We start from the raw sequence: 20944 nt of genomic DNA, 5'->3' as shown, positions 1-20944 counted from the left end.
AGTAACCTGCACCCCCAGGTATCTAAAGTGAGACCCTGCCTTATGGAATGGCAGCCCCCCACCCCTGCCCCCACCCCCGGCCAAGACAACACAAAATAGTCACTCTTGTCGAGATTTAATTTGTACCCCGAGAAAGACCCAAACACCTGAAGAAGCTCCAGTATTCCTCCTATTGACACACTGGTTTCTGACACCTATAAGAACAAGTCATCAGCATATAAGGACACCTTATGTTCTACCCCCCGCGCACTATCCCTTTCCATACCCCCAAATTTCTTAATGCAATGGCCAATGGCTCAATCGTGAGTGCAAACAGCAGGGGGGATATAAGACATTCCTGCCTAGTCCCATGGTGGAGAGAAAAGTATTCCGAGCTGAAGTTATTTGTGCGGATACTCGCCCTCGGCTCCTTATACTGTAGTTTTACATGGTCAATGGCACCTAACCCAGCAAGTACCTTGTTATGGCTGAGCTAAGTAAACACAAAGGATGTAAAAATGCAGAATGCCCTGGTGCTGGGCTTGTAGATTAACAAATCAACAACTGCAAAATGGATAAAGGAGCCATATGCGATGAACCTTGTCAAACTCAGTCAAAAATACGAAGCTGAAATTAACAAAAATAAACACACAAAAATGGTAGAAGCACTTTGACTGGGGGATTAATTGGGGAAGGGGCAGTTAAAGTTAAAACAGTCTGAAAATAATCAATCAGTTTACAAGAGGACATCAATTGTCAGGTTTGGTGACTTTGATATTTTAAGGATGTGGGGGTGGGGGCATATTTAAACAAGTTCAATCCTTGTGCATTTTTAAAAGTAGGTTTTTCTTTGTTGAATTTCAAAAATTGGAGGTTCCTCCCTCCACGTCTACATTAAAGCCACCATGAGTGGCCGGCTTTCCCTTGATTTCCATGTCGAAAAATCTCGACCAGGCTTTGCTTTGGATGTTGATTAAGAGGTTCCATGCCAGAAAAACTTCAATAATCATTCGCTGTTAGAGGGAATGAAAGTGTAAGGGAAGTACTTCCTATAATACTCATTCCACCTTATCCTGAAAATATAGTATATGTCTGTTAGAAACTCTGCTTAATTTTACCATTATTTTTGTTCAAGGCGAGACCGATATTTTGCACCTTCATGTCTCTATCGACCATCCAGCTGGAACACATCCAAAGGCATGTCATCAACCATTGACTTTGACGGCTCTAAAGTCTTTGGCATAATTTTAAACCAAGTTCTTATGAACTCGTCATGGTCTCCTGTTGTTCCTCTGATCAGGTTTCAGTCCACGCAACAATACTGAAAGAGCCCTGAACAGAATGACAAATTTGCGACCATGACTGCAGCAACCTGTTCTTCCTCTTCCCTTTGAACAGGTCTCCCACCCTAATGTTCTTAATTTTTCCTTCCCCTCTCATGCTTGCAGTCCGATATTTGCTTTCTTCTTCCTCCAGATGTTATACTCTAAGTCGAGGTGCTATGGAAATGTACTTGTCTAGTTTCCTTTCCGATCTCTCTGTGACATAGTTGATTATATCCCTTAATCCTTTGCCTTTAATAGTCATTCAATACAGAAATGCGCCTTTCTACTTTAATTTTCCCTTTTATATTCATCAGCATCTCTAAGACTTAATTCTTATAATCGTTTAATTTTCTCACAATCATTTTCTTCAATCACTGCATCTTGATTTATCTCATCTTGATGAATCAATGTAAACTTGTCTCTCTTTTTAAAAAATAAATTTAGAGTACACAAAATTTTTTTTTCTAATTAAGGGGCAATTTAGCGTGGCCAATCCACCTAACCTGCACATCTTTGGGTTGTGGGGCTGAGACCCACACAGACACGGGGAGAACATGCAAATTCCACACGGACAGTGACCCAGGATCGGGATTCAAACTTAGGTCGTCAGTGCCGTAGGCAGCAATGCTAACCACTGTGCCACGTGCCGCCTAAAACTTGTCTCTCTAAAGACATGGGCGGGATTCTCGGTTGGCTGACGCCGAAATCCAGAAATACGATTGGGCTGACACCAAAATCGCGGCGTGCACCGATTTGATGTCAAATCGCATTCTCCATCACCTCAACAGTAGCATCAATTTGGTCTGGTATGCACGTACAGTAACCACCGTTTGCATATCATTAGCGAGCCTGACCCGATATTCTCTGGGGCCTCCGTGGTTCTCCGCCTCTGATGGCCGAGTTCAATAAGGCAGGGTTCACTTGTGCTTTTATGGTGTGGGTGAACGAGCATGGAACAGCATTGCCGCAGCCGGAAAGGCAGCCATGCAACTGCGCATGCCACTGACAGCCCACTGTGAACTTCGGGCCACGGGTCATATAGGTGTCCCCCGAGAGTTTCCCGCCTTTTCTGCTGGCGAGTTCCCCTCCTCTTTCAAGAATACTTAGGTTTTTTTGGGGGCCCTGGAGGGTTTTTCACCGGGTTAGCCCACACTTAGGGCTGGATTCTTCCACCCCAACCCCTGCAAGATCGCTACGGGCAAAGTGCAAAGAATGGAAAAGTCCATTGACCTTGGGTAGAATTTTCTGTTAGCCGCCTGGGCGCAGCCAGAGAATCCCACCCTTAGGGTGCAATTCTCCCCTAAAATTTCTAAGTTAATTTGTGGCGGCTTTTGAGGATGTTTCCTGCCGGCTCTGTCGGTGAGTTCCCCGCTGCTATTCAATGACACATTTTGGGGCCCTGGCAAGTTTCTCACTGGTTTAGCCCACAATTCTTTTTGCACTGAGGAGCTGAAATTTGAGATCGTGCCGCCATTTTGAAAGGGTGCCCCGATCTCTTAGTGAGCTTGTGGGTCCCCCCCACCCATCAGCAATATCACACCCACACATATGTGGACTACCCCACACACTCCCAAGTGAGCATACTGTGGTGGTATGCTTAGGAGCGCTGCCATTGGTGCAGAGCACCGGTTTCCCATTGGCTCTGGCTGGTCATGTGCCTCTCGGCTGATTGGCTGAGATTAGTCATGTGACTGCTCACCAATTGGTCGAGAGGCAAGTAGATCCCACCTCCAGGGCGGGGTATAAGTACCCAGAGGTCCCGGCGGTCGGCCTTTCACTGTAGTCGACCACCGGGCTAACATCTAGCTGATTAAAGCCTAAGTTTGGACCTTCATCGTGTCTCGCATCCAATTGATGGTACATCAATTTAATCAGCTAGAATTTTGAAATGGAGCTACGCATCAAGCCTGACTGCCTCCGCATCAGCCCGCACACTTCGAACGCGCCTGCAACCTTTAAACATTGGCTGCCGTGTTTCAACAGTTACCTGACGACTGCAGCCAGCCATCCCACCAAGGAGCAGAAACGCCACATCCTCCACTCGTGCGTGGGCACGGCGGTATACTCAATGATTGAGGACGAACACGACTATGACGCAGCTATGGATCTCCTGAGAGGACACTTTCTCCGGCCGGTCAACATTATGGGGTCTCTGGTAGTGCCCCCTCTTCAGGCCCCCCAGTATTGTACCCTCTCCCTTCCAGGACCCCACCCATCACCCCTCCAACCACCCAGAGGCTTTTTTTTACCTGCATTGTACACCCCCACTCTTCAACCACCCCTCCATCCTTATTTCATGGGCATGGCCCCCTCACCACTGGCCCTTGGCACTGCCACCTCTCACACCTGGGCAATGCTCCTGCCAGTTTGACAGTGCCACCAAGGTGGCAGCACCCCATGGTGCCAGCTGGGCAGTGCCTAGGTATCAATGTTCTGGGGCGAGGGCCAGGGACCACCCCACAGTGGCCCTGACCACCCAGGGGTCTTCAATGGCCTGGGAGACACACAAGGTGCCGTTCCTCCTGGCCCACATTCATGCCGCCTGGTTGCAGCCTCCCTCGCCGGGGAATCGAGGGAGGCTGTGGGCACTGGGTAAGTTCGCCGAAGTTGGTTTAAAACCGGCTTCAGCTCACGCCATTTGGTCCCGCTCCTTGTGGGTGGAATTCTGACTCCGACGACTCACAGGGCTTGGGTCAATTCCACGAAGCATGAAGACAGCGAGAGTGCTCTCCCAGCATTCACCGGCCACACTGCGCTCAAGAAAGAGCGCAACGTGGCCGATGGATCATGCCCTGTTAGTTTGTCTTTCCCTCTTTTAAAACTTGACTAATGCTTCAGCCCATTGAACCTAGAAGACCACCTACTGTCTGCACAGGGTGTAACAGTAAACAATTTGTCTGTCCAGGCTTGCTGTTTGCCCTAAACATTTCTCCATATAAAATTTTCTAAAGTAAGTCTTTGATGATAAAATATATTCTCAGAATTCTCTGATAAAATTACATTTGGTTGTGGGTAGCGCAGAACTTGCTGAAGAGGATAAAATGGAGGAAAGGAAACTAAAATCAAAATGGCGCAAAAAGACACTAGCCACTAAAATTACACCATATCAATATAACCAATATGAATGTGCAGGAATCTACGGTCCTGGAAATAAGTCAGATTTTATTTTCTGCTCACCAAGTCAATTGTGATGATTCTTTTCTCGATCCTTGACATTTCCATTGTTGAGTCTGCATACGGAAGGATACTAGTAACTGAGGTGTAATTGTCCTGCTATAGCAGGGCCAGAATCCTATGTAAAACAACACAAATGAAATAAATCTATAATGTAGTGAAAATGCATTCCTTATACTCATTTGACAGAGCAAAACAAATCATGAAAAAGATTTAGGAATTTAAACTTTAATTCCATATAGGAAAATTACAGAAATGATTTACTTTTATGTAATATATTTTGTAATAACCAAATGAGGCCCACGGGGACACCCATGATTGATCTCCCCGTCAGACTCGTGGAATATGAGCTTCCCTGTTAGTGGGTGGAGGCCCACCCAGCTGGAGCTCATAAGAACATAGTATAAAGGCTACGTGGAGAGGGACCGTCATGTTGGTTGCCCCAACGGGACTTTACCCTGGCATCCACACTGCTGTTTGGCTCCCTGGGTCTTGACATATTTAACATCCCAACAAGCTTCGCAGGAGCATTATCAGATTAACTCTGACACCAAACCAACATTGGAGGAATACGTAGTTCAATTAATCCTTCAATTGACTGAATACAAAAAACGTTCTTCAATGTGTGAAACGTGAACTCAGCTGGCATTTTCCTCATGTCTCCTGTGCAGGTTCATATCATGGTAAACCAGAATACTGTTAAGCTGATTGTGGACTGTCAAGAGGTTGAAGAGAAAATGGCTAATCCAGCTGGTAACATTACCACTGATGGATATGAAATTCTCGGGAAGCTGGCTAAATCTAGAGGACCAAAGGGCAAGTCTGCTCCAGTAAGTGATTGATTTAACCAATGTTGATCTTTCAGGTACTACTGCAGGTCTACATTTGCTCGGACATTTGATACCAACTGGCTAGGAGGAGTTTACGCCAGGCTATTGGCAGGCATCAATATTTATCAGCCATTCCTTCTGGATGGTAGATTCATATCACAATATTCAGTAATGAGGAAACTGAAATAACTTTGAGGTGAGGTTAGCCCCTTTCTCACAAGCTTCAGTATTGAACACATTATCGTTGGTGCCGACATCAGAACTGGTTGGGGCAGTGATAATCAGCAGACCACACATGTGTCCCCATTGCTTTTATTTTTAGAATCAACAATCAGTGATTTTCAACTCGCCCTTCCCTAAGCTTTCCATTCCTTTATCACTCCTCTGCTCCAGCAACTGACCGGAAGAGAAGACTTGAAATCACAATCTGACTATGGGAGGAGACTTTTTATGGGTTTAAATGTATTGGTGACATGTAAGCAAACACAGTTATGTTGTGAACATATTTTTGTGATTTTACCCAATATAGCCTTCAGAGAAAATCTTCTTCAATGCGTAGAGCAATGTACCCAGAAACATGTGCCAAGGTTCCCTAGTGTGGAATCATGGATCCAAAGACACCTACCATTGATCCCTATGTGCAATTGTAGGCATAGAGACATGTGTCATTTTTTTAGCCAAGCTGTGTCATCATAAGTACAAAGAATTGCATCACCATTCTGCGGTGCAATACGTTAACCCCTGAAAGTGATTCCAAAGCAAGGCAAGATTCATAACCAAAGTCGATTCAATGACTCAGCTACAGTCCCGTCAATGTGTACAAACATGCAACCTTGTGAACAAATTATGTGTAGACTACTTCAAACTCCTCTGCTTAAGGCATGCCTTCACAGGCTTTGAATGTAGGAATTAGGACCACTTCAGGAAAAGGAAAACATGAAACGAGGGTATAATCTTTGCAGTCAAACAATGAAAATAATAAATTTATTCATTCAACAGGACTGTTCAATTGATTATTTTTTTAATGGGTCGAAGTTGCATTCAGTTGGAATATTCAGATAATTTAAGCACATACGTCAGTATCTGTAAAAAGATTCAGCTGATGCTAGGCATGTAAGCCCTCTTTCAAGCTAGGACTAGGAGCAAAAGGTAGGCCCAAATAGGACTGATCATAAAGGAATAGGAACAGAATCATAGAATTTACAGTGCAGAAGGATGCCGTTTGGCCCATAGAGTCTGCACCAGCCCATGGAAATAGCACCCCATTTAAGCCCACACCCGAAGAGGTCAACAGTAGAGCATACAAAATGGTATCATAAAACCAGACAGACAAGTTCTGTAAAAATGCTAAGAGATGAAAAGCACTGGGCATACACACAGCAAGCCGGTAGTGAAAAGGCTTCTGGAAGATAGAAGAAAATTAAAGTAGCTCAGAAAGCATTGGAAAGAAAAGCAAAATAGTGTAGATGCTGGAAATCTATAATACAACAGGAAATGCTGGAAATACTGAAAGGGTCAAGCAAAATTGACAGAAAGAGAGCGAGAAAACTAAAGTTTAGCTTTTCAGGTTGAGGATCTTTCATCAGAAGGGAGCAAAAAGAGCTCAGTGAGTTTAATGAAGAGACATTAAAAGGACAAAGCGCTATTCAGGCTTGTTACCTGTTGAAATGCATTATAACTGATTGTTTTCTCTTTCCTTCAATGTTAGTTTGAAATCCAAAGCTTTGACATCATCTGCAGCCTGGGTTGGGTCTTAAGGGACAAATGCTGCGACCTTCCTTCCATGGTAAATATCCACCTGACAGCATATGACAAAGGATAGATTTTTGCAATGTCTCTATTTCCTTTAGATTGACAAAGCTGATAGGTCTTTCTTTGAATTAACTGTGGAGGCACTTCTGCTGCAAGCAAGTATTAAATGTTTTCATTTGTTTCCTTTGAATGCTGCCATTTCTTGGAGATGACAATTGTTTATGAACAGTAAATATTAATCCAATTGGGTAAAAAGAGTCATCAAAATTTGTGTTGGTCCGCTGCATGCCTGGAAAATGGACCAATAAGAGGAGGATGGCGTAGAAGAGGGCGAATTTGAGGAAGTCATGCAATGGCGCCTCCAGGAATATGTCCAGAGTTAGCAAAACTACAAGCATTCAAGTTGTTGTGGTCTCATTGACAAAAGAACAGAGGGTGGCTGATATTGCACATTCAGTTGGTGCCACAAAGGCTGGATTCTCCGTTGGCGGGATCCTCCTTTTCGCTGGCAGCGCACTCACGCCCGTGGATTTCCTGACGGTGTAAGGGTGCCCACAATGGGAAACCCCATTGGCCGTCTGCCGGTACGGAGAATCCCACTGCCGACGGGGGCGCGCTGCACCAGAAAACTGGTGCGGTGGGACGGAGGATCCCGCCACGATGTTTTTACCTCCTATCCTGCACTCTCAAAATAACTGTGAGTGATGGCAAACTCCAAACGATTGATTCACTGATAGAAAATTCATCTCATTTTATCATCAGAAAAGAATGACCTTGAAAATTTCCAAATTATTATAAAACCCGACAGGTTCTCTAATGCCTTTAAGGGGAATGTAAATCTGAAATACATCAGTGAACATGTCACCTCTACCTGTCTGACAGACATGCTGCTGATTCCTAAGTTGTCTGGGAAATTTGGCTTGGGCATCAATTACAGATATATTTGAACATTCCACAGATCTGAGAATAAAAGTGAAATTATACCAAGTTTTGATTTTAAAGGTGGAAAGCTTAGTTACATAGAACATACACAGCAGAAGGAGGCTATTCGGCCCATCAAGTCTGCACCGATCCACTTAAGCCCTCAATTACACCATATCCCCATAACCCAATAACCCCTCCTAACATTTTTTGGACACTAAGGGCAATTTAGCATGGCCAATCCACCTAACCTACACGTCTTTGGACTGTGGGAGGAAACCGAAGCACCCGGAGGAAACCCACGCAGACACGGGGAGAACATGCAGACTCCGCACAGACAATGACCCTGCAGGGAATCAAACCTGGGACCCTGGCTCTGTGAAGCCACAATGCTAGCCACGTGTGCTCCCGTGCTGCCCAAATAATAGACCACTTAATTCTTCTGATGTGCTGGGAAAGAATGAGTTGATGCAGACAAATGTCCTATCTAAGGCAGTATTTTTATAACTAACAGTGACAATTATGAACAAAGAACAAAGAAAATTACAGCACAGGAACAGGCCCTTCGGCCCTCCCAGCCTGCGCCGATCCAGATCCTTTATCTAAACCTGTCACCTATTTTCCAAGGATCTACTTCCCACTGTTCCCCGCCCGTTCATATATCTGTCTAGATGCATCTTAAATGATGCTATCGTGCCCGCCTCCACCACCTCCCCTGGCAAAGCGTTCCAGCCACCCACCACCCTCTGCATAAAAAACTTCCCACGCACATCTCCCTTAAACTTTCCCCCTCTCACCTTGAAATTGTGACCCCTTGTGACCTCTAAAGCTTGTTGCTATCCACCCTATCCATACCTCTCATAATTTTGTAGACCTCAATCAGGTCCCCCCTCAACCTCCGTCTTTCCAACGAAAACAATCCTAATCTACTCAACCTTTCTTCATAGCTAGCACCCTCCATACCAGGCAACATCCTGGTGAACCTCCTCTGCACCCTCGCTAAAGCATCCACATCCTTCTGGTAATGTGGCGACCAGAACTGCACGCAGTATTCCAAATGTCGCCTAACCAAAGTCCTATACAACTGTAACATGATCTGCCGACTCTTGTACTCAATACCTCGTCCAATGAAGGCAAGCATGCTGTAGGCCTTCTTGACCACTCTATTGACCTGCGTTGCCACCTTCAGGGTACAATGGACCTGAACTCCCAGATATCTCTGCACATCAATTGTCCCCAGGACTCTTCCATTGACCATATAGTCTGCTCTTGAATTAGATCTTCCAAAATGCATCACCTTGCATTTGCCTGGATTGAACTCCACCTGCCATTTCTCTGCCCAACTCTCCAATCTATCTATATTTTGCTGTAGTCTCTGACTCCTCGCTATCTGCAACTCCACCAATCTTAGTATCATCTGCAAACTTGCTAATCAGACCACCTATACCTTCCTCCAGGTCATTTATGTATGTCACAAACAACAGTGGTCTAAGCACGGATCCCTGTGGAACACCACTAGTCACCTTCTTCCATTTTGAGACACTCCCTTCCACCACTATTCTCTGTCTCCCAGCCAGTCCCAGTCCTGTTGCCCAGTCAGTTCTTTATCCATCTAGCTAGCACACCCTGAACCCCATACGACTTCACTTTTTCCATCAACCTGCCATGGGAAACTTTATCAAACGCTTTACTGAAGTCCATGTATATGACATCTACAGCCATTCCCTCATCAATTAACTTTGTCACTTCCTCAAAGAATTCTATTAGGTTTGTAAGACATGACCTTCCCTGCACAAAACCATGTTGCCGATCACTGATAAGTCTATTTTCTTCATGGTGGAATTCGAACCCAGACCCCCAGAGCATTACCCTGGATCTCTGGATTACAAGTCCAGCAATATAAGACCATACGATATAGGAGCAGAATTAGGCCACTTGGCCCATTGAGTCTGCTCCACCATTCAACCATGACTGATATTTTCTCATCCCAATTCTCCTGCCTTCTCCCCATAACTCCTGATCCCCTTATTAATCAAGAGACTATCTCTGTCTTAAAAACACTCAATGATTTGGCCTCCACAGCCTTCTGCGGCAAAGAGTTCCATAGATTCAAAACCCTCTGGCTGAAGAAATTCCTCTTCATCTCTGTTTTAAAGGATCGTCCCTTTAGTCTGAGATGGTGTCCGCTGGTTCTAGTTTTTCCTGCAAGTGTAAACATCCTCTCCATGTCCACTCTATCCAGGCCTCACAGTATCCTGTAAGTTTCAATAAGATCCCCCCTAGTCCTTCTAAACTCCAACGGGTACAGACCCAGAGTCCACAACCGTTCCTCATACGACAAGTTCTTCATTCCAGGGATCATTCTTGTGAACCTCCTCTGGACTCTTTCCAAGGCCAGCACATCCTTCCTTAAATATGGGGCCCAAAAATGCTCAGAATACTCCAAATGGGGTCTGACCAAAGCCTTATACAGCCTCAGAAGTACATCCCTGGTCTTGTATTCTAGCCCTCTTGGCATGAATGCTAACACTGCATTTGCCTTCTTGACTGCTGACTGAACCTGCACGTTAACCTTAAGAGAATCGTGAACAAGGACTCCCAAGTCCCTTTGTGCTTCTGATTTCCTAAGCATTTCCCCATTTAGAAAATTGTCTTTGCCGAAATTCCTCCTTCCAAAGTGCATAACCTCACACTTTTCCACATTGTATTTCATTTGCCACTTCATTGCCCACTCTCCTTGCTTATCCAAATTCTTTGCAGCCTCCTTGCTTCCTCAATACTACCTGTCCCTCTACAGATCTTTACATAATTTGCAAACGTAGCAAAAGTGCCTTCAGTTCCTTCTTCCAGATCATTGATGTATATTGTAAAAAGTTGTGGTCCCAGCACAGACCCCTGAGGCACACCACCAGTCACCGGCTGCCATTCTGAAAAAGACCTCTTTATCCCCACTCTCTGCCTTCTGCCAGTCAGCCAATCCTCTATCCATGCCAGATCTTACCCTAAATACGATGGGCTCGGAACTGATTTAACAGTCTCCTATGCGGCACCTTGTCAAAGGTCTTCTGGAAATCTAAATAAATCACGTCTACTGGTTCTCCTTTGTCTAACTTCCTCAAAGAACTCCAACAGATTTCTCAGACATGAAACTTTGACAAAGCCTGCTGATTCAGTCCTATTTTATCATGCACTTCCAAGTACTCCGCGATTTCATCTTTACTAACAGACTCTGAAATCTTACCAATGATTGAAGTCAGGCTAACCGGCCTATAATTTCCTGTCTTTTGCCTCCCTCACTTCTTAAACAGCGGTGTTACATTAACCACTTTCCAGTCCTCAAGGACCCATTCTGCCTCCAGTATATCCTGAAAGATCACCACCAATGCCTCCACAATCTCCTCAGATATATATTTTAGGACCCTGGGGTCTAGACCATGATCAGGTGATTTATCCACCTTCAAACCTTTCAGTTTCCCCAGAACCTTCTCCTTAGTGATGGCCACTGCACTCACCTCTGCCCCCTGATTCTCCTGGAGCTCTGGCATCCCACTGGTGTCTTCCAACATGAAGACTGATGCAAAGTAAGCATTCAGTTCATCTACCATTTCTTTGTTTCCTATTATTACTTCTCCAGCCACATTTTTCAGTGGTCCAATGTCTATTTTTGCCTCTTACGTTTATATATTGAAAGAAACTTCCTATCTTCCATTATATTACTAGCTGACTTGCACACATATTTCATCTTCTCTCCCCTTATTGCTTTTTTAGTTGTCCTCTGCTTGCTTTTAAATGATTCCCAATCCTCTGGCTTCCCACTAATCCTTGCCACTTTGTATGCTTTTTCTTTTACTTTCATGCTGTCCTTGATTTCTCTCATCAACCATGGATGCCTTGTCCTGCCCTCAGCATGTTTCCTCCTCCTTGGGATGAATTTCTGCTGTGCCTCCCGAATAACCCCCCAAAACTCCTGCCATTGCTGTTCCACTATCTTCCCAGCGAGTCTCTTTTTCCAATCAACTCTGGCCAGCTCCTCCCTGATGTCTTTGTAGTTACCCTTATTTAATTGTAATATTGTTACATCAGACTCCAGCTTCTCCCTCTCAAACTGCAGGGTAAATTCTATCATATTGTGGTCTTTGATTCCTGGGGGTTCCTTCACCTTATGATCCCTAATCAAATCTGTCTTAGTACACATCACCAAATCCAGAATTGCCTGTTCCCTAGTGGGCTCTTCCACAAGCTGCTCCAAAAAACCACCTCTTAAACATTCCACAAATTCCTTTTCTTGGGAAACACTACCAACCTGATTTTTCCAGTCCATCTGCATATTGAAGTCGCCCATGATTATTGTAATATTGCCTTTTTTACATGCTTTCTCTATCTTCTGATTTATTTTCTGCCCCACATCCTGACTACTGCTAGGGGGCCTGTACATAACTCTACCCACAGAGAGTCTGCCTTTTGATTCTATATCGCTCCTTGCTATCAATTTAACTTCATTCCTTACGAACAATGCAACTCCGCCCCCTTTGCCCATCTGCCTGTCCTTTCGATAGGACACATATCCTTGTATATTTAGATCCCAGCCCTGATCCCCTTGCAGCCACGTCTCTGTGATGCCCACAACATCGTACCGGCCAATTTCAATGTGTGCAACAAGCTCATTTACCTTGTTCCGTACACTGCGTGAATTAAGGTACAATACCCTCAGTCCTGCATTGACCAGCTCCCTTCTCATACTTGTCACCTTTTTTGCTCTGCCTCAGGGTGATGTTCTGTTTGTTCTCTATTTCCCCTTCAGTTATGACACCTACTAAGCTAACGCTCTGGTTCCCACCCCCCTGCCATATTAGTTTAAATCCTCCCGAGTGACACTAGCAAACCTCCCAGCCAAGATATTGGTGCCCCTCGAGTTTAGATGCAACCCGTCCTTCTGCCCCGGAAGAGATCCCAATTGTCCAGAACCTGAAACCCTCTGGTTTCGCCACGTGTTTATCTGCATTGTCCTCCTATTTCTAGCCTCAGTGGCACGTGGCACAGGGAATAATCCTGAGATTACAACCCTAGAGGTCCTGCTTCTTAGTTTAATGTCTAACTCCCTGAACTCTTTCTGCAGGACCTCATTACTCTTCCTGCTTATGTCATTAGTACCTATGTGTACTACAACCTCTGGCTGTTCACCCTCCCCCTTCAGGATGCCCTGTGTTCAATCAGAGACATCCTTGACCCATCCTGGAGTCTCTTTGCCTTCCACAGAAGCGCCTATCTGTGCCTCTTACTTTCGACTCCCCCACAACTATTGCTCTCCTGCACATTGCCCTCTCCTGCTAAGCAACACATACAGTTGTGGTGCCACTGTTCTGGCTGCTGTTGTTTTCCACTGATAGGCTGATAAGCTATCTCCCCCAACAGTTTCCAAAAAGGTATACCTGTTAGAGAGGGGGACAGCCGCAGAGGATTCCTGCACTGACTGGCTGCCCTTTCTAGTGGTCACCCATCTGTCTGCCTGCACCTTGGGTGTGACCACATCTCTATAATCTCTATCTATGATGCTTAACGCTACCTACTTGCTCCTAAGTGCATCCAACTGCTGCTCCAACTGCTGCTCCGTGGTCCGTGAGCAGCTGCCATTGGTTCCACTTGCTGTAGATGTAGTTGACCAGAACACTGGAAGGCATCACAGATCTGCCACATCTCACAGTTGGAGCACTGCACCCCGCTGATCGACATTTAAGCACTAGTTAATTAATTTAAAATAAACAATTGAATTATTGTTAGATTGATTTACAATTAACTGTATGGTCCTGACACTAAATTTTTATTGCAAAATTAAATGTTAAATACTAATCTCTTCCCTCAGGTTTAATTACTCCACTATCTAGTTAATCAATTAAATTTAATTACTTTCTCAATGTTTCTTTTTTCAAATTTAACAATTTCCCACCAGCCAATCAGGTCACATTTTTACTGTGATTTCACTTCAGTTCCCCCCCCCAACAAGTTGAAAAGGTATTTGTATCACTTGCCTTCCCAGAATGCACTCTGGATCTCTCCCTGCAGATTAACAGTTACAAAGCCAGAATAAACAAAACCAAAAGGGAAAATGCATCTCCTCCCACTCTGCACCGTGTTACCACAGTGCTCCAAATTACCAAGTTCTAATTCCCACTCTGGCTGTCTCTCACTTGGGATGTCTCGACTTCACCGTGCGCAAGCTTACTGAGTGTGCGATTGTGTCTGCCACCACCTCCCCTCTCATTTGGCGCTGCCCTGCTATGTCCCAAACCACCGAGAGGCTGCACTGTCCTTGCATGGTCATCACATGTCTGGTCTCCGTTTGTAGAGACAATTAGTGATTCCAGCCGGCTTCACGTCATGCCGGCTGGTGGGAACATATGTTGTTCCCGGATGATTCGATGTCTAGCCAATTTGATACTTAAATGCATTTAAATCCACGGTAATCAGGTTCATACCCTCGCTGGACTTGAACCTGATTATGTCTGCTGGGAGGACTGAGGATCATCGCGTTCTGGTGTGAGGCCAGCGCTAATCCCATTATGGTCCTCTCACGAGGGTTTCCGGCCATAACCGGATTTGCGCAGGTCAAAACGGGGCCGGAAAATTGCCCCCTATATCTGTCCAAGTAAGAACTGCAAATTACCTCATTTAAAATATACAAATTAAAGCAGTTGACTTCAGTTAGTAGATTTTAACATCAACAAAGATGATTTTTAGTGTGATTATCCTTTTTGTTTTGCTCCAAAGTAATCTGTTTTCTGTATTTTCAGAGAGATGAAGCCAAATGTCCAGCTCTTCCACACGCCTGCACATGTGCTCAGGCCAACATTGGGCCCCCAGGACCTCCTGGACCTTCTGTAAGGAAGTACTTTATTCATTTCCATTCCTGGCTTAAAACACAGTTCACATAATCCACAAAGCTAAGTGAAAAGCGAGATAGCGAGAATAATGTGGCAAAGATGCGATTATTGCATTAGTGCTAATGACATTCGAATCACAAGCAAAAAATGTTCAAGATCTTAGAAACGCATTGCTTCTGAATGTAATTTATATTGAAAGAAAATGAAAGGATTGAGTTTAACAATCATGAATTATCCAATGACAAGTGAAGGAAAATGCTGAGCCAGGACTTTTTTATGCTTGAGTGTGTATAATTTACTAATTATGTCCACGTGTAATGAAACAGATTCAGTCACCTAACGTATCCAAATAAGGCCATCTCAGATATTTCCTCCTTGGTTTTTTTTGTGAGCGAGGGAAGGGGGAGATGGGGTGAGTGTTACAGGGCTGGAGGGAATCCATATGAATAGAATGCAAGCAGTGCTTATTTTTCCTTCTCTGTGATTTGTTCCATTAACAGGGTCAAGGTGGTAGCAAAGGACCTAGAGGAGAAAGAGGTCCACATGGGCAACCTGTAAGTATCTTCTTTTAAATTTCTTCTGTTTTTTTCTCCCTTCCCGCTGAAGATGTTAAGTGATGCTGGGATTTAGTTTTAGGGCTGCCCTCAAACCTTTGCTACCATGGCTATGAGAGTCAGCAGATTATTGTAGAACTGAGCGTATCTCAGCCCAGCACCTTCTCATTCTTAACTGACATTTGCATATATTCACACATCATTGTGGCCCAACAGACATCAAGGAATGGGGTCTCTGATAATGGATCCTTCTTCACTGGCAGTGTGACACCTCCCACCAAAGTCCCAACTGTGGACCACTGGATATTAGTCTTGCCTTCAAAACAAAAGATTATAGGATGAAACCCATTCCAGAGACTTGAGTTAATGTGCGACCGAGGGAGTATTGTACTGTCAGAGAAATCAACTGTTAGATGAGAGACATTGAACTGAGGTTGTTGTATACCCTCTCTCCCAGCTGGGTGCAAAGGATCCCATAGCAGTGTTTAATCAATCAGCATCATGAAAATAGATTACAGGGACATTATTTCATTGATTTTTGTGAGATTTTGTGCAAATACACCAGGTCAGTTAACTCAGCACAGATTAGAGACTGAACCTGCTTTGCATGGTTCTGTTACGTGCTGACTGATGTCATTACCACAGAGCCAGCAGGATTTGTAAGCTTCTGGCCAATATCCAGGTGAAATATATGCATGTTTGGTTTGGAGCAATATTCAGATTTACGTAACGGGCACAGATAACTGAAATAACAGCTATAGATTTGTTTTTGTTTGTCATGCAGAAAGCAAAAATAATAAAACTCTTAATTGCTTTTTTTGCAGGGTCCACCAGGTCCACGTGGTGAGCTAGGACCTCCAGGCCCACAAGGTCTCCCTGGCCCGCAGGGTGCTAATGGATTATCGCTTCCAGGAGCACCAGTGAGTCTATTTGTTTTGCTTCCTGTCCCTGCCCTGCTTTTCATGTCAATATAGTCTTGGACACGGTACAGGATTGTTGCAAGGCGATCAGTGTGCTTTTAAGAATGGGCAACAGGACCAATCCCAGAATATTATCATTCTCATAGGTTTCATGGGAATTATAATATTATTCTGGGATTGACTCTGATAATTCTAATATATATATATTTAAATGTTTAACTTCAAAGTTATTCTAGTCTCTCCTCTCCTTTCAATCAACTGTTTATCTGCATGTCATCTACATAAATATATATGATTGGAATATATATAATTGGAAGACATTCTTATTTGGTGCTGACTTTTTACATTGTGGGTTACCTCACTAAATTCAAAGAGAATGTATTGGCCCCCAGAACATTCAGTAAGTGAACATTCAGAAACTGTCGAAACCCCAAATTGGTGGCTGATTTGTCAAGACAAAAACATGTTTTTCCCACATTTCCAGTTTTGCAATTAATATAAGGTCAGAATTTCAAGAGAGATGGGAGAAGAAATGTATAATGTTTATTAGGCAATTGTTTTTGCCCAAATGTAAAAATTCATTCAATTTTACTTGAGATGTTGACATCACGAGTAAGGCCAGCATTTATTGCTCAGCCCTCACTGCTTTTAGAAGCTGATGATTAGACAACCGCTTGAGCTGTTGCAGACCATCTTAAATTATTCCTCCATTGCGCTGTTAGTTCGGGAATTCCAGGATTCCCGAGGAGTGAGGAATGGCGATATATTTCCATGTCATGAAGATGTGTGACTGCGATGGAAATTTGGAGGCCGTAACCTTCTGGATGCATTTGCAGATATTGTGCTTCTAAGTGCTGGAGGTCAAATGTATGTGAGGTGCTGTAAATTAAACATTATTGCCTTAGCCTGCATTCTTTCCTACATTTTAATTGGTGACACTGCTTCACTGTCTTCTATAATGTTGTTAGTGAGGATCTGACTTTTGTTGTGAGGAGTGTGACATTACCTCCAGTCATCCCTTGTGCTGCTTCGCCTTTCACTAGTATACACTACCAAAATATTATATAGATTGGGTTTGCTTTTCTCAATTACACATGCCATAAGCTATCACTTACAACATATGCATTTTACAATCCCAGTAGAGTGAAATTTCTGAAATAAAATAGGATCCAGAAGAGATTCAGCAGGTGGATGACTTCCACTGTCAAGACTAATTTTTCACAAAAAAATTACACAAAACCACAAAGTGTATTTTTTGGTTGAAACGTAACATTTTAGGAATCGAAATTTGATAATTTAGAGCATTATTTGGAACTGATAAATTTCTCGATAGTTTCATTTAATATTTAGCAAAACAGCAACCACAAGGCGCGCTACAAGAGGTAACTGGACGGGGTTGATCAGTTTCCTTCTTTAGTGGAAACTAATTTAACCAGCTGACCATCCAGCGACAGTCAATTGAATCTTGGTTAGTATTGCCAAAGTTTCCTCATCGTGCAATTGGCTACTTCTCAAAAGAAAAATGCAAGTAAACATCTTCAAGAAGTTTCTTACAAACTGTGCCAGTTGACAGATGTTTTCAAAGGTGAATGAACCATGCCAGACCCGATTGGTTTCTGATCTAACTGGTCCACTCTCGTTGGCAAGAAGTGGATCCTGCTGCAAGCGGCATGCCGAGAAACCAATAATCACCAGTTAAGTCCAATCTCCATACCGCTAACGAGAAGGACAATACACCTTGTGCCGTCACTGGCCTCCCCCTCTGGGTCCCTGGCCAGCCGGATTCTCAGGGTGTGGGGTGAGGCCCTGCACATGGGCCACCGCCTTAAGCCTCCATCGACGCTGTCGCCACTGTCGCCCTGAACTTTTACGCCTTGTGACCATTCCAAGGTTCGAGTGGGAACTAGTATGTCATTTCCCAGCCAACAGCTCGCAGGTCACAGATGCCCTTTTTACCCGCATAGATGACTACATAAAGTCTGACCTGGACCAAGCCAAATAAGATACCTGGGCAACAAGATTCTCTTCCATTGCCGGGGTGGCCCATGCAGGTGGCCCAGGAAGTAACAGGTGGCATGCTTGTCGCTTTTCACGTACCAGGCGGTCCAGGAGCACACTTCAGAAACAGGAAGGTGTTCCACTCCCTGAACGTCCAACCCGTGTGAGACTATCACCTGAAAATCATGCACGTGTGTGCATGACAGCTACATCCTGGGGCAGCTGGAGATCCCCAGCATCTCCGTAGAACACCCCAGGGTGACTGGTACTCCCATAGGTCATGGCTAATGATGCCAGTACGGAGGCCAGAGACCATGAGGAGATCCCATACAACCAAGCCCATGTGGCAACCCAGGCAGTCATTGAGCGGTGCATCGGATAGCAGAAAATGTGATTCCGATTCCTCAACCGCTTTGGTATTGCACTGCAGCGTACCCCCGGGAAGGTCTCCCGCTTTGTGGTGGTCTGGTGTGCCACCCAGAACCTGGCACAGTGCCCTCTTTATGATCCTCATTGTGCTTAATTCTCCGTGCTCTGCTGCTAGGTCTAGGTGATTCCCCAGGTTAGAGGTGGGGGCAGCCTGCTTGTTACTGCTTCCAGTGGTCTTTGATGCCGCTCTCGGGCATCCTCTGTCAGATGGCCCCTGCTAACTTGGCAGTGGTGCATACTTTGCCATGCCACCCTGTCTTGCACATTGACCCTGAGGAGCACCGATATCGCTGGGATAGACTTGGGAGAGTTGGCGGCTGCCATCATCTCCCTGTAGGGAGACTTTGGGTAGGCCGCCAGCGCTCCTTCCTCCGAATCAATGTCCAGAGTGCCGTGGGGGGTCAGCTCGGGACGGAGGGGCAGCTAGATTGAGCTCCGGATGCCCCTGCAACATCTGGCTCTGCCAGATCTGGTGACTCCCCAATGTCCGCAAGATGGTGTCGATGCCTTCGGCAATGCCACTCTTCGGCGGGCCATGCTCTGCGTGCCTCACCAATTTCCTCCTGCATCTAGGACAAGGCCCTCAGCGACCAGGCCATGCTCTGGAGCACCTTGGCAGTGCCCATCTGAGACTGGGGCATACTTTGCAGTGCCCCGGCAAGGTCCACCTACTGGGACAAATCCCCCAGCTCTGGAACATGCTCCGCAGTGCCTCGGCAATGCCCACATGTTCTGCAGCATCTTGAAAAGGTCCACCCGGTCAAGGAACGTCCCCCAATGACTCTGACATGCTGTCAAGGTGCGCAGACATGGCTGTCACTGACTGCGCCATGCCTTGGACACTACCGCTCAGACTGCTGACGTAATGCACCAGGCAGTCGCCACCCTAGCAGTGTTGGCCTCAGTGCCACACTTTGCCGAAGCTACCTCCTGCGCCCTTGTCTCTGGGACTACTCCAATCGGCTATGGATGCACTGGAGTGTCGCTGACATCCTCCTCTGTATCCCATGGCCCCACCCTATCGACTGCATCAGCTCCAGAAAAGCCTGGTCCAGACGCTCAGCATCTGACTGGGATTCAGTTGGATCTTGGGATCCAGCAGACCTCCGACAGCTGTCTTGCCTGTATGTTCCTGCCTCCATCTGATGTGCATCTGCAACTGTGGCTGACCCTCCAAACCCCTTGGGGGAACTGGGTATCCCTCCTGGTCTCCAGCACATGTATCAGTCTGGCTACGTCAGCATCGCCAAATCACGGAGCTGGTCTGTGTGGTGGCATGGCTGCGTGCCATCTGAGGTTTGTTCTGTGATATTGGTTTAAGTGCTGCACCACCTTGTTAGCAGGCCGGGCACGATCCCGGTAAATGAGTTGGTGGGACAGTCATTTGCAGTGTAAAACCAGTGGGACATCATTAAGTGCCCTAATTAACCTTGGATACCAGTGACGGCCTTGTGAGGTCAGCCGTCGGAAAGTTATTCCCGCTTACGACCACATTTAGAATGAATTTGGTTAGATTGCACCCTATATCACCTTGGTTGAAGAGGAATTATTTGGAGTGTTGCTGTGTCATAATGTTATTGGCCTCTAAATGGACGTTGCCCTGCTATTTGATCAACACTGATGAAAAATTACATGATCGAGGATACATGTACAAATTCAAGAGAAATGTGGATTCAGTTCTTTGTTAAGGAAGGAAATGCTTCGTCCATGACCAAGATGTTGGAGAAGAGATCATGGGGAGAACTCTATCACCCCATATTGCTTCCAACTCCCTGTTCAAACATTTCTTCAGGTTTTGCCTTTGCACATCCAAGGTCTCATTGTGGAAACAAAGGCCTCCATCAGTCAAGGTGCTGAATGACGCTGCATGGATGAAATTCAACAAATAAACAAGTTTTAAAGTCAAGATTGATTTCATTACGGTTGTTATAACAGTTTTGTGGACTGCAAAATAAGCATGTTTACAATACCATTCATTACCATAGGTCTTTAACAGCTTTGCAAGGCAGATTATGGCATAGCTATTGACTTTTTTACTCCTCAGTTCCAATTAATCTCTCAACAATCTGCTACTTTATCCATGGCTCTATTCCATTGGCACAAGGCTTTAGTAAGACAAGATCTATTGGCACTGAAACACTCAAACGAATGTCATGGCACTGGACCAGCCTCAGATGGAAAACA

The 20944-nt window shown here is 45.1% G+C and overlaps 1 protein-coding gene and 1 long non-coding RNA gene across 5 annotated transcripts in view; one reads left to right on the top strand and one right to left on the bottom strand.

The window, feature by feature from the left end:
• Positions 1-20944, top strand: part of LOC119976369 (collagen alpha-1(XII) chain-like) — a 370037-nt gene that overhangs the window by 273085 nt on the left and 76008 nt on the right. For all 4 annotated transcript variants that reach the window (XM_038816870.1, XM_038816860.1, XM_038816879.1 and 1 more), the window contains 5 exons: positions 5150-5308; positions 7017-7094; positions 14770-14856; positions 15360-15413; positions 16238-16333. In XM_038816870.1, coding sequence (XP_038672798.1) covers positions 5150-5308; positions 7017-7094; positions 14770-14856; positions 15360-15413; positions 16238-16333 — 474 coding nt within the window. The remainder of the gene's footprint in view (positions 1-5149; positions 5309-7016; positions 7095-14769; positions 14857-15359; positions 15414-16237; positions 16334-20944) is intronic.
• The window catches only part of LOC119976389, a 128520-nt gene that overhangs the window by 66238 nt on the left and 41338 nt on the right, over positions 1-20944 (bottom strand). Inside the window, exon 2 of the long non-coding RNA XR_005462923.1 lies at positions 4482-4596. This is a non-coding gene — a long non-coding RNA (uncharacterized LOC119976389). The remainder of the gene's footprint in view (positions 1-4481; positions 4597-20944) is intronic.

Source organism: Scyliorhinus canicula, chromosome 1, assembly GCF_902713615.1.
Source record: "Scyliorhinus canicula chromosome 1, sScyCan1.1, whole genome shotgun sequence".
NCBI classification, from domain to species: domain Eukaryota; kingdom Metazoa; phylum Chordata; class Chondrichthyes; order Carcharhiniformes; family Scyliorhinidae; genus Scyliorhinus; species Scyliorhinus canicula.
Note: the sequence above shows the minus strand (reverse complement) of the source record. Positions and strands in the feature narration are given on the sequence as shown.